This window comes from Pelophylax lessonae, assembly GCF_965119305.1.
Source record: "Pelophylax lessonae genome assembly, chromosome: 6".
Taxonomy (NCBI): domain Eukaryota; kingdom Metazoa; phylum Chordata; class Amphibia; order Anura; family Ranidae; genus Pelophylax; species Pelophylax lessonae.
The window spans coordinates 204508655-204524351 of NC_138773.1; the positions used below are offsets into that span (position 1 = coordinate 204508655).

At 41.9% G+C, this 15697-nt stretch overlaps 1 protein-coding gene across 1 annotated transcript in view; it reads right to left on the minus strand.

Moving 5' to 3' along the window:
- Positions 1 to 408: 408 nt before the first annotated feature.
- Positions 409 to 15697, minus strand: part of IDH1 (isocitrate dehydrogenase (NADP(+)) 1) — a 32542-nt gene continuing 17253 nt past the window's right edge. The window contains exons 5-9 of the mRNA XM_082262432.1: positions 13156 to 13333; positions 6465 to 6616; positions 4646 to 4786; positions 1079 to 1241; positions 409 to 992 (exon numbers count right to left, since the gene is read on the minus strand). Of these exons, the coding sequence (XP_082118558.1) occupies positions 899 to 992; positions 1079 to 1241; positions 4646 to 4786; positions 6465 to 6616; positions 13156 to 13333 (728 nt within the window). The 3' untranslated portion in view covers positions 409 to 898. The remainder of the gene's footprint in view (positions 993 to 1078; positions 1242 to 4645; positions 4787 to 6464; positions 6617 to 13155; positions 13334 to 15697) is intronic.

Here is a 15697-nt window from a genome sequence, read left to right on the forward strand (position 1 = left end):
ACCATTTACCATATTAATTTACTGCTCTAGAAATACTTCTAAACATTATTCAATTTATCTACATTTGTTCAAAAATGTACATCAGTTTTCTGAAAATCTTCTATACTGAATACAGTTGTAACTGTAAAATCAGATTTTTAGTGAAGATCATTTTGGTGGAGGACTGTGATTAGTCATATTCCACTAGGCAGAACCTGGTGCCGCATTTGGTGTATACCTCTTTTTTTACCCTAAGCAGCTTTTTTTTTTTTTACTGAAGCAAACATGCTGAGAGAAATAGGTAGGTTGCCACAATGGTAATCTTCTACTAAAAATGGTAGTTGCTGGGATTTTCAAGTTGATTGAGTAGCTTTACTACTCTCTGACTTACAGAAAAAGTATAATAGTGCAGACTTCCATTTACTGCATGCTGGTTCCGGGAAAGTACTGAAGTAACATCCAGGTAATTGCCATTTTCTAAAAGATGCCAAGAATGGCAGCCTCCATTTTCTTTCACAACAGGCTACCTTAATGGAAGCTGAAGACCACAGAGAAACACGAATATGTTCTTTAGCAAATTTCACAGCAATTGAGTTGACCCTCTTTATGATTTGCTGTCTGAGCTCTTTAAACCATAGTAGCAGCATCTGGCTTTTGAAGTATAGAACCAGGTCTTCAGAATATTACAATAAATAGGTTCAACTATGGCATGACTTGTTTGCCTCATCCATATTGACCAACAGCTTTTTAGAACATCTGCAATAGAAACGTCTAGACAAGTATCCAGAAATTGTATAAAACCCAAATACAGAGTAATACGAAGGACTGATGATTGGTGGTGGGGAAAAAAATGAAGTCCTAATAGGTACTGTAAACTCATGAAGAATAATCCTGAGTAGTTTTCTTCTTAGTGTGGCTTTTACAATTTAGGTTGAACGGAGAGCTTCAGCTGTAAATTTTCTGCCAATTTATCCAAGAATTCAAATGTATTTAAGTAATCAGAGCGCTGCACACTAGAAAGTAACAAATATAACAAAGATTAATATTTGATGTGATCAATAATTTACAAATAAAAAGCATAGCGGTGAAGAATACTTACTTGGGTAAGCCTTTGATACAAGCAGCAAGGTCTTTAGTCATAAAACCAGCCTCTATTGTCTCAACACAAACTTCCTCCAAAGCTGTAGCAAAGTTTTTCAGTTCAGTGTTGTTATCGAGCTTAGCTCTATGGTCCAAGCCACGTGTCCAAGCAAAGATGGAAGCTAGCAAAGGTAACAGATCACAATAAATGAAAGACATTGAATAGGAAACTTAACCACTTGCCTACTGTGCACTTAAACACCCTTCCCATCCAGGCCAATTTTCAGCTTTCAGCGCTGTCACACTTTGACTGACAATTGCGCGGTCATGCTACACTGTACCCATATGAAATTTTTATCATTTTTTCACACAAATAGAGCTTTCTTTTGGTGGTATTTAATCATCTCTGGGTTTTTTATTTTTTACAAAAAAAAAAGAATAAAGACAGAAAATTTTGAAAAAAAAAAAAAGTTTTTCTTATTTTCTGCGAGTAAATTTTGAAAATAAATTTTTCTCCTTCACTGATGTGCGCTGATGAGGCGGCACTGATGGGCACTGATAGGCTGCACTGATGAGGTGGCACTTATGGGCACTGATGAGGAGGTACTAATATGCCGCACTGATGAGCACTGATAGGCGGCACTGATGAGCACTGATAGGCGGCACTGATGAGCACTGATAGGCGGCACTGACGGGCGGCACTGATGGGCACTGAGAGGCGGCACTGATGGACACTGACGGGTGGCACTGATGGGCAGCACCATCAGTGCCCACACTCAGTGCCCATAGTGCTGCCAGTCAGTGCTCATCAGTGCCTAGATGAGCAGGCACTGATGGGCACTGACTGGCAGCACTATGGGCACTGATTGTGGGCATTGATGGGGGACACTGATGGCGGGCACTGTGGGCACTGTTGGGGGCAAGTTGTATGTTTTTTTACCTTTTAGTAATCAGGGCACTGGTGATCAGTGCCCTGATTACATGTGTCTGTGTCCCAGGCGGCTGACGGCTCCCCCTCCTTCCTCACACTGCAGGCTCCGTGTGAGGAAGAAGCGCCGGTGATGAGAGATGATCTCATATGTTTACATATGAGATCATCTCTCATTGGATGGTCCGATCACGTGGTGAATGGCTGCTGTGATTGGCCATTCACCACGATCTGTGATCGGCTGTGTCCAAGGGACACGGCCGACACAGATTCTCCCCGATGCGCGCTCGCGGGAGCGCGCAGGGAGCCTGCTTCTGGGAGGCAGTTTAAAAACGGCCTCCCGAAAATTCGAGTCCGCGCTGCAGCCGTATATAGGCTGTAGCGCGGATGCGAGGAAGTTAAAAATACACATCTCCATAACTCAAAAACAAATCACTAATTATAATTTTTCACATTGAAATTTAAACCCATAGGATAGTACAGACCTAAAATAAAATGCCGGGGTGTTATACTGCTACAGAATTATGGTATAAAACATTTATGTTTTTTTTTCTTTTTTTTTTAAAGCAGTGTGAATGCATTATTATGAATGAAAGTTCTTAGTGGTCAAGGCTGGAGATGTTTTCAAATTGAGGACTAACCATTTGGTAGTTGAAAACTGCTGTACATACAACAGAATAAATAATAACAGACTTTTCTTTCAAGCTATTATCAGTTCCCATCATTCGCTAAAAATAATAAAATCATCTCATGCTTATATCCATGAAATGAACATTCTTACAAAAATAACCCTAAATAAAGCACAATCCTCCACCCAGTGGAAAGTTTCAGAATTCATTGCAAATGAGGGCACCCTGGCTTCCTTGAGAGAATTGTAGTTCTCTAGCTATTACACTGGCATTACAGTGGTTCTAAAGCCTTAAGGTTTTTTTACCTTAATGCAATAAGTTAAAAAATCTTCTGCTGCAGATGCCCGCCTAAAGGGAAGCCAAAAGGACTAGTTTCTCATCAGGTCCGCTTTTAGCTTGTGATTGATGGCAGGTAGTAGGCAGGTTATATAGCCAATAGCAGCTGCCATTCACAAGGGGAGTAGACATGATGAGTAATTAGTGTCTCTGAATCCACATCAGGCCCTGCCCATCCAGCTACAAAATTCCTGCAGGAGAAGCAGTAGACTGATTAGCTCACCACTCTGTCCGTTTGTTCTCTACTACTATCCACATGCTCCTTGTGATGCTTCTCCCTCTCCCAGGCCTAAACTCTGATGAAGAGGGGATTGTGAGAGCTGGATGTTGAGTCAAAATCAAGTACTTATACACTTTGCATTAATAAAAAATAATATATATATATTTAATGATGAATAACTGAAGGAGTCGGCGCAGGTTAAAAGCAATCTACCCATGTTTTACTAAGTATATGATATAAACAGGGCCGGTGCTTCCACTAGGCAGCCGTCTAGGGTGCATTGCAACCTAGGGGCGCAGCCATGAGTCGGCACTCTCTGTCCATCATGAATGAGCCTTGTGAGCTGAGGGGAGGGGGCAGCAGTGGGGGAGGAAGAATGGACAGAGGACGATGCCAGGTGTCTTGGGCAGTGGCTGAACTACCAGGCCCTGGCTTTCCACCACTGTTGGGGGGGGGGGGGGCAAGAGGCAGGAAGGGAGCCCATAGGAGTGCTGCTTGCATGATGATCCTCTTTGGCTGGAGCTGAGTGGTGTAAACCCTGGGCAGGAAGTGACTCTCTGCACTGAGCTGGTGGGCAGCCGTTCATTTCCCTCGGTCGGTATTAAGCAGGGAGCGGAGGAGAGCTGAACCTGACCCCAAGCTTGGCACTGGAGGGTGGCACCTTTACTGGAGCAGAAACGACGAGGCACTGGAATGGTCTGAGGAGGTTGGGGATTAGGGACGTGCGGAGTTCTCTGACTGCTGCTTCTCCCTTCACCAGGAGTCGGTTGGAGCTGTGGTGAGCACTGTGGTCCAGAAGAGGAGCATCCTAGGAGAAGGAATCAGCAGGATCACGGTGAAGGAGGGCAGAGTGCAGGCCACTCTCTTCATACCGCTCAGTGAGTGTCCCCAGAAAAGGGGATCAGGGTCCCTGGGTGTGACATGGAGGTTCCCTGGTGTAAAAGGGAATCAGGGTCACCAGGTGTGCCATGGAGGATAGGGGGTCACCAGGTGTAACAGGGTTTCGGGGTCACCAGGTGTGCCATGAGGAATTGGGGTCCCTGGGTGTGACATGGGGGACTGAAGTCCCCAGGTGTGCAATGGAGGAACATCAGGGTCCCCAGGAGTGACATGGAAAAACATCAGGTTCTCTGGGTATGACATGGAGGAACATCAGGTGCCCCTGGTGTGACATGGAGGATCATCGGGGTCCCTTGGTGTGGCATAGAGGGACATTAGGGTCCCCAGGAGTGACATGGAGGAATATGGGGGTCACTGTGTATGACAGCATAACATAGAGGAGCCTTCCCTTTTTATTTTTTTGGGGGCAGGGGGGCAAGTAGCTGGTCTTGCCTAGGGCGTAAAATAGTCTAGCACCGGCCCTGGCTATAAACAAACTGGAAATTCCAAGCAGCCTGACTTTTCTATAGTCAGGACACAATCTAAATTGTAAAGTATGCAGAAGTGCAAATATAAAGTATATTTTATACTTACCAATAGGATTAGTAGAGGTTTCTTGGCCTTTCTGGTGCATCCTATAATGACGGGTTACTGTGCCGTGTGCTGCTTCTGCCTCCACAGTCTTGCCATCCGGACATATTAAAACACTGGTCATCATTCCCAAAGAACCATATCCTAGAGATATACAGGTACAAGAGAATACAGGGTTCAGTGAAAACAAACATGCTGAAATGTTAGATGCATGATTATACCCTGATAATGCAATCCAGTTGTGCAGACATTTTACATATTTGAAAAGCAATGCAAAAAAAAAAAAAAAAAAAAGTGAACCAAAAAAAGAAAAAACGTTTTTTTTGTTTTGGATAGACTGGAGAGGGATTAGAACATGGGTCAGTTTTTATTCCGGTCTGTGCCCCCCTTTCGGGAGATTCACCCCATTTGTCCTGTTGACAGTTATAATCAAAAGTGAAAGGAAAAGAAGATCCCAAGTTTTGGCTTGACATTAGAACGCTAATTGAGGGGGGTACTAGTTCTGGTGACACACTGGGATTCCCTCACTTTGGGAAGATTTCCTCTCACTTCCTGTTTTGGCTACGGGAATAGAAGTGAAGGGGGATCTCACCAATGGGACACATGGCAAAAACGAAAAACTGACAGGGGTGATAACCCTCCCTATTCGATGCAAAATTAAATAAAAAAAAAAATTGTCTTTAGTTACACTTTAATTTTTATTATGCAATAGTTTTGTCTTTATTTTATTATTTTCTACTCTAAAACTACTACACTTTTAGCAGCAGGTCACCGATTCTGATAATGCATCTTTGAAACTTGAATGGAATAAACCGCTAACATGGAACTCCAGGCAAATGCCTAATACACAGTTAAAATGTTGACAACAACATGCACATAGAATTCCACTTGCCTTATGTCACAAACCAAATGAACAGAGTGAGCCAGACCCTACCCTTACTGACTGCATTCACCAAAAATCAGTCTTAATGACTTGATGGTATTTTGGCAAGTGTGCTGGTTACGGTGCCAATGGTCTGAACAATACGCAGAGCACATCAATAAAAAAGTGTCAAGGAACGGTGCTAGCAACCAGGAGCAACTGGAGGAGAGTACCAAGAACTACACCAGTGGCCAAGAGCAACACACGGAATGGTGCCAGCAGCCCGGGGTGACTGGTGGAGCATACCAGGAACCATGCCAGTGGCCAGGAACAAAAGACAGAGTGTACCTGGCGTAGCACCAGCAGTGACAGGTGAAACAGTGCTCGGAGCAGCAGATGAAGCAGACCAGTGGGCAGGTGGAGGGAACCTAGAGTAGTGGCTAGAAGTGGTGCAGGAGGTGGGACCAGCCAGGAAAAGAAAGGGACACCAGCAGAGGCTGGGTAAGTTAACAGAGGGCATGGCTTCACATGGGAGAAAAAAAAAAAGAAGACGGTTGCACATGCTTCTTTAAGGCCACTGTCATGTGACATAGATGCAACTGACTGGCCGTAGTTGGGACACTCCAGGTAAAACCCGGAAGTGAGCATGGCTACAAGCTCTAGGGCAGTGATGTCGAACATTGGCACCCCAGATGTTTTGGAACTACATTTTCCATGATGCTCAACGACACTGCAAGTGCATGAGCATCATGGGAAATGTCATTCCAAAATATTTGGGGTGCCCTAGGGGATGAGCTGCTGGAACAGGGAGGAGAAATTAATTTCACGGTATAAAGGGATCCTCTTCAGGAATGCGAACCCTAAATGAACCAAATGCGCTGGGATATAAATAGCAGAAACGTGGATAACCAAAGAATAGGTAGATTCATCCATACAAAATATTCTTAGTTTATTTTTCACCTTGAGCAACAGAATCTGACTGGACATCTCCATCATAGTTTTTGCATGCCCAGATGAAGCCACCCTCAGATTTTAATGCTTGTGCCACCATGTCATCAATAAGCCTGTGTTCATACCAGATCTTTTTTTCCTCAAACTGAGATCTGTATTCCCTGCAAAATAAAGCAGAAAAACCTAAAATTTAAACATTCTGGTAATTGTTAGACGAAAAATCAACAAAAGTTGTATTTGGATATTTCCACTTGCATGTATTTAACTCTCACCCCTGCTATAATTTATTCAATTCAAATTCAATATATTAAATCACAAAAGCAAAAAATGGCATTTTAATTCCATAATTTTATTTTTGTATTATACTGACAAACATTTGCTACATTTACAGATATCCTTAGATGACCATGCATACAGACAGATGTGGAAATATACAGAATAGGGGGTTGCAAAGATCACTGTTCAGGAAGGCTACTGTGTGTTTTACTCCCCTGTGTCTTTTCATGCATATGTCATGTACTACAGTGGGTACGGAAAGTATTCAGACCCCCTTAAATTTTTCACTCTTTGTTATATTGCAGCCATTTGCTAAAATCATTTAGGTTCATTCTTCTTCCCCATGAATGTACACATAGCACCCCATACTTACAGAAAATCACAGAATTGTTGACATTGTTTCAGATTTATTAAAAAAGAAAAACTGAAATATCACATGGTCCTAAGTATTCAGACCCTTTGCTGTGACACTCATATATTTAACTCAGGTGCTTTCCATTTCTTCTGATCATCCTTGAGATGGTTCTACACCTTCATTTGAGTCCAGCTGTGTTTGATTATACTGATTGGACTTGATTAGGAAAGCCACACACCTGTCTATATAAGACCTTCCAGATCACAATGCATGTCAGAGCAAATGAGAATCATGAGGTCAAAGGAACTGAGGTGGGAGGGGATCCGGCTTTATGCCTCCTACACTTGACAAAGCTATCAATTAGGAAATACAGGAACTCTCTTTTGATTCATTTACTGAATGCTGCTAAAGCGTGTATTCCGGTGGTATGGAGACAAACCACTTCTCCAACTTTACAAACATGGTTCTCTAAGGTGAATGAAATCCACCGAATGGAAACACTGACAGCAGCACGTAATGGTAGGGAAGAGAAAACCCGTAATTGCTGGCAGCCCTGGACCGCCTACATTTCCTCGGAAGACTATCTGAGGGTGCGGGGAGATGGAGAATAGGGGGAAGAGGGGGGTTATGTTTTTTTTTTTTTTTTGTCGCTTGTGTTGGAGGGGACATATCAGGCTTGGCAGCAGAGTTGGAGGTACGGAGGTTCATGGGGTCCAGGGGGATACAAGACCCTCTTTTTTTTTTCTTCACGAGATGAGGGAGGTTGGATACTGAAGTATGTTCTCCTCACCCTAATAGGGATTTGGTGGTTTGGATGTAGGTGGAGGGAAGGAAGGGTTTTGAATTTGATATACTCTAAGTATGTTTTTGTCACAATTACATAGTCTATAAGATTGCAGATTTCTCCAAAGGGAGGGTAAGGGGAAGAATTCCAATTTTTTAAATTTTTTTTTTGTGCAAAATGGTATTTTGGGTGCACAGCTGGCTTAATGAATATCTTTGGAATTAACACATAGGTGGATTGCTAATGCCAGGTCAACTGGAGTGGTGTTTTTTTTTTTTTTTTTTTGGGGGGGGGGGGGGATTTGTGGATACCTGGGAGAATCTCCAGAAGGGAATTGTTTATGTTAAATGGATATTTATGTAACAAGATTTGTCAATTGGTATTTGGATTGTATTGTATGTTTATAACTTGTATTGTGGTGGAAGAAAATAATAAAAATGTTAGAATTAAAAAAAAAAAAAATGATTTTAGCAAATGGCTGCAATATAACAAAGAGTGAAAAATTTAAGGGGGTCTGAATACTTTCCGTACCCACTGTATATATATATATATATATATATATATATATATAAGGTCATTAGAATTTGTCACTTGTAGATCCTTTGCCCTCTCTCTTTTTGTCTGTTCCGGACAATGCAGTGGTTTTCTCAAAGCGGTCTTTTTCCACTTTCAAACAGTGGGGGGAATCCTCCTCGCTGAGCTATTGTATTCTGACAATAAGGAGACTTCCCCACTGTCAGAATACACATATCGGCGCTGCTGGCTATAGACTGCGGCACTGATTAAGCAAGGAAAGTCCAACAGGGTGGATGTCAGTTGGCAGGTCAACTTCTATACAACCTTCCTGCTATACATGGGTCAAATTTTGGCCATCACCTGCTGAACCGGCTGAATTTCGATCCATGTATGGCGGGTTTATTGAGGCCCCCCGTAAACCTAAAAAGGCGCATTTCTCTGGATGTATTTTCACATCGAACTTTGAGTTTATAACTTCCGGAATCACATATTTTAGGAACCAGGGGTGATTGAAACCCTGAATAGTGCTAAAACAGGTCATTGCTTCCTAATTGTTTTAACATTAGAGTGATTTGGTACAACAAAAAAGAAACATCCAATGGCGCTTTTCCACTGCATGGAACTGAACGGTTCGGCTCGCTTTTGTGCTTTTCCACTGCTGGTACCGCATGGTACGGTGTAGGAACGGTTCGGTACGGTACGGCGGCGCTTTTCCACTGCATGGAACCAAATGGTACGGCTCTCAAAAACAGTACCACCTCGATTGTGGTTCCAAGAGGTACCATACCGGTACCATATCGGTACCATATCCCACAGTCCTTTGCATGCAGTCACTACTAGCCACTGATTGGTCAGAGAATCGTTGTTATCCCACCCACTTAACTTTAGTACTACTTTAGTGGAAAAGCAAACCGTACCGTACCGAACCGTTCCAACACCATACCATGCGGTACCAGCAGTGGAAAAGCAAACCGGGCCAAGCAGGGCCGAGTAGAGCCAAGCCGGTACTTGCAGTGGAAAAGTGCCATATGCCTATGTTATGTGTACAGACTAAAAGGAAGAAAATAGTTACTAAATAAAACTGACTTTAATGCTCAACAAGAAAGAATTATTCTAAAAGAACTCTCAGGTTTTTTCCCACCCATGTATTTAAAAAAACAAAACACACAAGATCCTCAATTAACAGGGTATGTGTTTTGTAGTAATTTGCCTTCTATATGACCATACAGCTAAAATATATTGTATCAAATGCAGACACTGAAATAACATGTTCTGAACAATTTTGAATAAAATTTAATTATAAAGTATACAATCATTTTAATAGTTTTTCAAGCCCCAGTTAGTTGTTCAGTACAGATAAATGTAGGGCTTATTAGCCCATTAGAGGATCATATAATTATAAAAAAAAGTTCAAGAAAGGGAGAGCTGGCAACTTCCCTCCATTTTCACCTCCTGGACCATCAGCAGGGTGTGTTGTGGGGCTTGTGACTCCCAGCTGCAATAGGCCACCAGGAGTAACAAGTGTGGTGCAGAGATGTAGGGCTACTATTTTCCAACCCAATGGCTGTCAACAGCGTATGTCCTATGTGAAGTGTGCAGTGGAGTGATCCACCCATCAGGTGTCTGGAGCCAACAAGGATGTAACGTCACATGGCACACAGCTCACGGTTCACTTTTCCTAAAACACTAAAGCAAAAACTGTCCTCTGTAACTAGAGGCCACTATTTTGGAGGATTAAAGAAAAAAAGAAAAAAGGGAGGAAAGGGCCAGAAGTCTCCGCCACAAACACACTCTTCTACACATGGCACACTTCTGCTCCCGCTGCCATTCTACTATTGCCCACTTCTGCACAAGCTGCCACTGCAGTGACCTCCAATTCTGCACTCACCACCAATGCACCCATCTATAATCACCAACACTGCACCCTCACGTACCTCTGTACTTGCTGCCACTGCAGCGAAGTGTAATTGTGCATTCACTGCCAGTGTGTAACTGCACAGACACACACTTGGCACCAATGCACAGTCATGCATTTCTGTACATGCCACTGCTGCAATGACGCACACTTCTGTATTCCCATTATTATTGTTGGCTACCACAAATGGCTAAATTGAAAAAAAAAAAAAAAAAACAGCCAGACTTTCATTCAAACTCCTGATTTCACATGTATTTATGTACCAAAAAAAAAAAAAAAACTTGTATTAAAAAAAAAACAATCCTCTGTAAAGTGCAGAATATTAATAAAAGGTAAAGTGATTGTAAAGTCTTGGGTTTATTTTATTTTATTTTTTTAAATAACAAACATGTTATACTTACCTGCTCTGTGTAGTTGGTTTTGCACAGGGCAGCCCAGATCCTCTTCTTCTTGGGTCCCTGGGTGGAGCTCCTTGCCTCTCCCTCCTATTGGAGTACCCCCACAGCTATGGGGGCACCCGAGCTGAGCTGAAACTCCAGGTGTCCATTCAGACATGGAGCTGCCGTTTGGCCTGCCCCCTCTCTATCCTGATTGACAGCAGTGGGAGCCAATGGCACTGCTGCTGTGTCTCAGCTAATCAAGAGAGAGAGTCCCCGACGGCCGAGGGACTTGTGGACATCGCTGGATAGAGATGGGGCTCAGGTAAGTATTAGGGGGTTATCAAACAATATGGCTAAAGAAGTTGCAAAGTATGGCTCAACACTGGTTATTGAAAAAACAAAAAAATTCTTTTATTGAGGAAAAATTGCACGTCCTGAAGAAGAGTGTTGGGTCACGTGAAACCCGTCGACATCACACGCGGAACCTGAGCGCTCTGTCCTGCACCCAGACCTGCACAGCCCTCCCTGACCGCCTGTTGACCTGCTGGGGACCCCCTTGTCTTTACACCTATCCCATGACCCAGGGTGGCGGTGATGGAAGCTACTGCTGATGATTGCCGATGTTCGGCACAAGTTTACTTGCAGCATACACAGTGGCCATCCTTCTGAGAACCCCTTGAGAGTATCAGCTCCAGCCACAGCCCTGCATTGAATGGACTATCAAGGTATTTACCTTTGAAAGCAATAAGAACGGTCTTCCCTGCACTGGTCCGGTAAGAGACTCTTTAACTCTTATAACCATATTGGAAAGGTCAGGCCGGATGTTTCACTGAACCGATTGTATATTGGACTGTTCCAGATTTACCGGATACTGACCCACCCTGCATTTTGAGGTGTCACTCTGTGATTTTGGAGTGAACCCTATCAGGGTGAGACCTTGGTTTAAATGTCCTGAGTAGGATGCAGGGCTAATGGGAACACTTGAGCTGTCATAAGCCAGATCTGTAGCTCCATAAATTTGAGTCAACTGCTACTACCTGGAATTTCTGGGGCTCTATGTACCATCCAACTGAGGTCTGGGCTGCTGTGAGGAAGTGACTCTCTGTATTGAATGCACTCCTTGCCCTATCAGGAGGTATCCTAAATTACTCTGTATATTATTTACAGACTCTTGTGTCAGTAAGGGGTGGACACAAACCTACATAGACTATAATAGTCTGGTGGAGACATTGCTATTGGGCATACATCGGCGTTCAGGCCCCCCATCCAGACCTCTGTACAAGAAATTCATTATTCTCAAGTGTCACAGGCACCCTGTCCTCGGATAAGGGTTGAAGTTCCCCCTCCTGTGTATCAGATTACAGGTCCGAGGATCAACACGCTCGGAATCTCGGATAGAAGCTTCACCTCAAGTTTGGTATTGGAGGGAGAGGGGCAGTGGGTCTGGGTGCTGGGCGGAGTTCTCACAGAGTTCCAAATGTGTTTTAATGAGTACGGACGATAGTTATGTGGGAGAGATTTCACAGGTTCCATGACTTCCACTGGCACTGTTTGTGTTTTGATATTTTATATGCAATTTTTCCTCAAATAATTTTTTAGTTTTTTTCAATAACCAGTGTTGAGCCTTACTTAGCCATATTGTTTGATCATCCTTGATCAGTTGCTAGGCACCCTGGTCCAAATTGACCGTATTGTATGAACATTAGGTGATCTGCACCCACTGATATCCTCATTAGTCGAGTGTATATACCCAGGGACATCTTCCATTTTTTTGCTATAGAAGTATCAGGGGGTGCTGGGGCGACAGCTACACACTGAAGCATTTTCTTAATATTTAGACGGACTTAAGATAAAAAACCTTCTGCCTTTACAACTCCTTTAACCGTGAGGAATAAAAATATAATAAATAATATCCATGATTATGAGCAACCAAGTTCAGATAGCAAAATCCATTTAGGGGACCTCACTGTAAAATATTTACACCAATCAGTCTTGTTTGCACAGTAAGTACCAACTGGTACTGATCTCCAAAGACAAACAAGGCTTGCAAGTTCAGCTACTATATGTGAGGTTCAATGAACTCTACTGTAGTGTCAGCAGAGCTCCACCACCTGTGCTGAACAAAGCTGAAAGCAGAATGACCAAGCACATTACAATTTGCCTATAAATAAAATATATGACAATACGTAAAATGCTTCTTTTGTCATAGTTGACTACAAAATACTTAAATCACAACTCAAAAGCAATTTCTTAAACATAGTAAAAAAAAATATATATTCGGACAGTCCACGTTATGTTGGCTACCTCAAATGAATGAATTGAAAAAAAAGAAGAAAAAAAAAAGGAAGAAGAAGAAGAAAGAAGGAAGGAGGAAGAAGACTCTTTCAAACTCCCGAATTCATGTGCATTTATGTACCAAAATTTGACTACATTTTGGCAATGATAAAAAAAAAAAAAAAAAAAGTGCTACATACTTCTCATAGATTTCCTGGAATATATCCTTGAAGCGTCCATCATATCTCTTGAGGATGGTGTTTTTAGTGCTCATGTACAGAGGCCATCCTTTAACCAGTGCCATCTGGAAGGAACTGTGGGCAAAATCTTGAATGGATTTGTCAGTGTTGTACATTCCAAGAGTAACACCTCCACCATCTAAAAAAGAAACAAACAATATAAAGATATATATGCAAATCACCAGCTGTTTTCGCTAAACATGTATCCATCTGTCCCAAAATAGTACAGTAAAACCTTGGTTTGAGAGTAACTTGGTTTAAGAGCGCTTTGCAAGACAAGCAAAATTTTCAAATAAATTTTGACTTGGTTTACAAGCGATGTCTTGATATACAAGTAGCCTCAAGTCACAGCTGAGTATAAAAGAGAAGAGAGGCGCCTCTAAGTGTAGCAATATGGTTACATTTAATGAAGGTACAACATTTAGCAACTCACATAGTTGATGATTGGAACAGGCACATCTAAGGATGCAGGCATCAGGGGTAAAGCTGTCCACATAGGACCATCTTCCGCATCGCCATCTACGTCATCCCTTCCATGTTGCCCCTCGCTTTCAGATCTCTTTACAGCAGGGTGGTCTTCCCGGTCAGGATTACAGACTGGCAGCCGGCGGTGCAGAAGATAGTCTATGTGGACAGCTTTACCCCGGATGCCTGCATACTTAGATGTGCCTGTTTTATTCATCAACCTTGTGAGTTGCTAAATATTGCACCTTCATTAAATGGAACCATATTGCTACACTTAGAGGTGCCACTCTTCTCTTTGATACTCTGTAGCTCCTGCTGGATTTTGCTTCTAATCCCGTTGTGGAAGCGGCTATTTGTGGATGGACATTTTATGGTTATATAACCTATCGCAATGCTATAATCTTTTTATATGGATTATAAATTGAAGGATTTATGAATAAATGGTTGTGGAACGAATCATCTGAGTTTCCATTATTTCTTATGGGGAAATTCGCTTTGATATAAGAGTGCTTTGGATTACAAGCATGCTTCTGGAACGAATTATGCTCGCAATCCAAGGTTTAACTGTATTCTTTTTCTAAAAAAAAAAAATGGTGTAAATGAGAATTAAGAACAGGTAATCATCTGTTCCAAAATTAGCAATCCTGTTTTAACACCTCTTCTAGCAATGCATACCAAGATACGTATTGTATTAATACTGTATTTTTTTTTTCCTTCTTCTGGGATCCCCCGCCAGCGCTCTCCACTCCTCCTCTTCTCCGGTCATGCGGTGAGGGAGCACTCATGCAGGTTTGCTCCCGAGCCAGGCTGTCCATAGACACACATAGCGTGGCTCGCCCATGCCCCCACGCCATGCTGACGGGTTTTGACTGACAGCAGGAACCATCGGCTCCCGCTGCTACCTGGGTGTCCTGTGAGAAGAGGAAGAGAATACGGCACTGCTGCAGATGGGCACAGTGCTGCATCAAGAGAGGACTTAACCTGATGATAAACACACGTTCCAACAGCAATAAACCTGAATTAAAAGTAATAGTAAACTGCACAATATGGTTAAAAACACATATTGTGAAGGAAGTTGTGATTTGAAGCAGGTTTTTGTTCCAAAAGTGGAGCTGCAAGTTAATCAAACTAGCAGAAGGGTAAAAATATACATCACAGTACATGAAAATCTAATTTGGAATTTCAGATGTTGTGCAAGGGATAAAAGTAAAAAACACGATTACAAAAAAGTTACAGAAATGTATAAAAGTTTGCACTGTAAATTATACATACAGGTGCATCTCATAAAATTAGAATATCATCAAAAAGTTCATATTTTAGTAATTCCAATTCAAAAAGTGAAACCCATATATTTTATATAGATGCGTTATACACAGAGTGATATATTTCAAGCATTTCTTTTTTATTTATTTTTTTGGCGTCAAGAAATTTTTATTGAGTATAAAAGAAAAAGTAGAACAACAATACATACATCGGTAGTAAAAGTAATAATACTTCACATCATTTTTCTTTAAAATTTTTAGGATTATGGCTTACAGCTAGTGAAAAACCCAAATTCAGTATCTTAGAAAATTAGAATATAAACACAAGACCAATAAAAAAAAAAAAAAACAATAATAATATATACAGTATATATAAAAATGGGATTTTCGACTTACCATAAAATCCATTTCTCTGATGTTCATTGACGGACACAGCACCCACCCCTCTGTGGAGTTGTAATTCTTCTGACACTGCTTGTAACAAAGTATAGTATATACTTATATATACTATAGTATATATACCGCCTGGGACTGCCCATATGCCTAGTCAGTCTTTTTTTTTTTTTTTTTCCTGCCTAGTGTCTTACTCCTGTATGGGGCAGTATAACCCAATGGTTAAGAAGATCAGGAGCTGTGTCTGTCAATGAACATCAGAGATCAGAGAAATGGATTTTACGGTAAGTCGAAAATCCCATTTTCGCTTTCGTTCATTGACGGACACAGCTCCTGTTCTTCTTAACCATTGGGACATCCCAAAGCAGTGTCAAACATGAGGG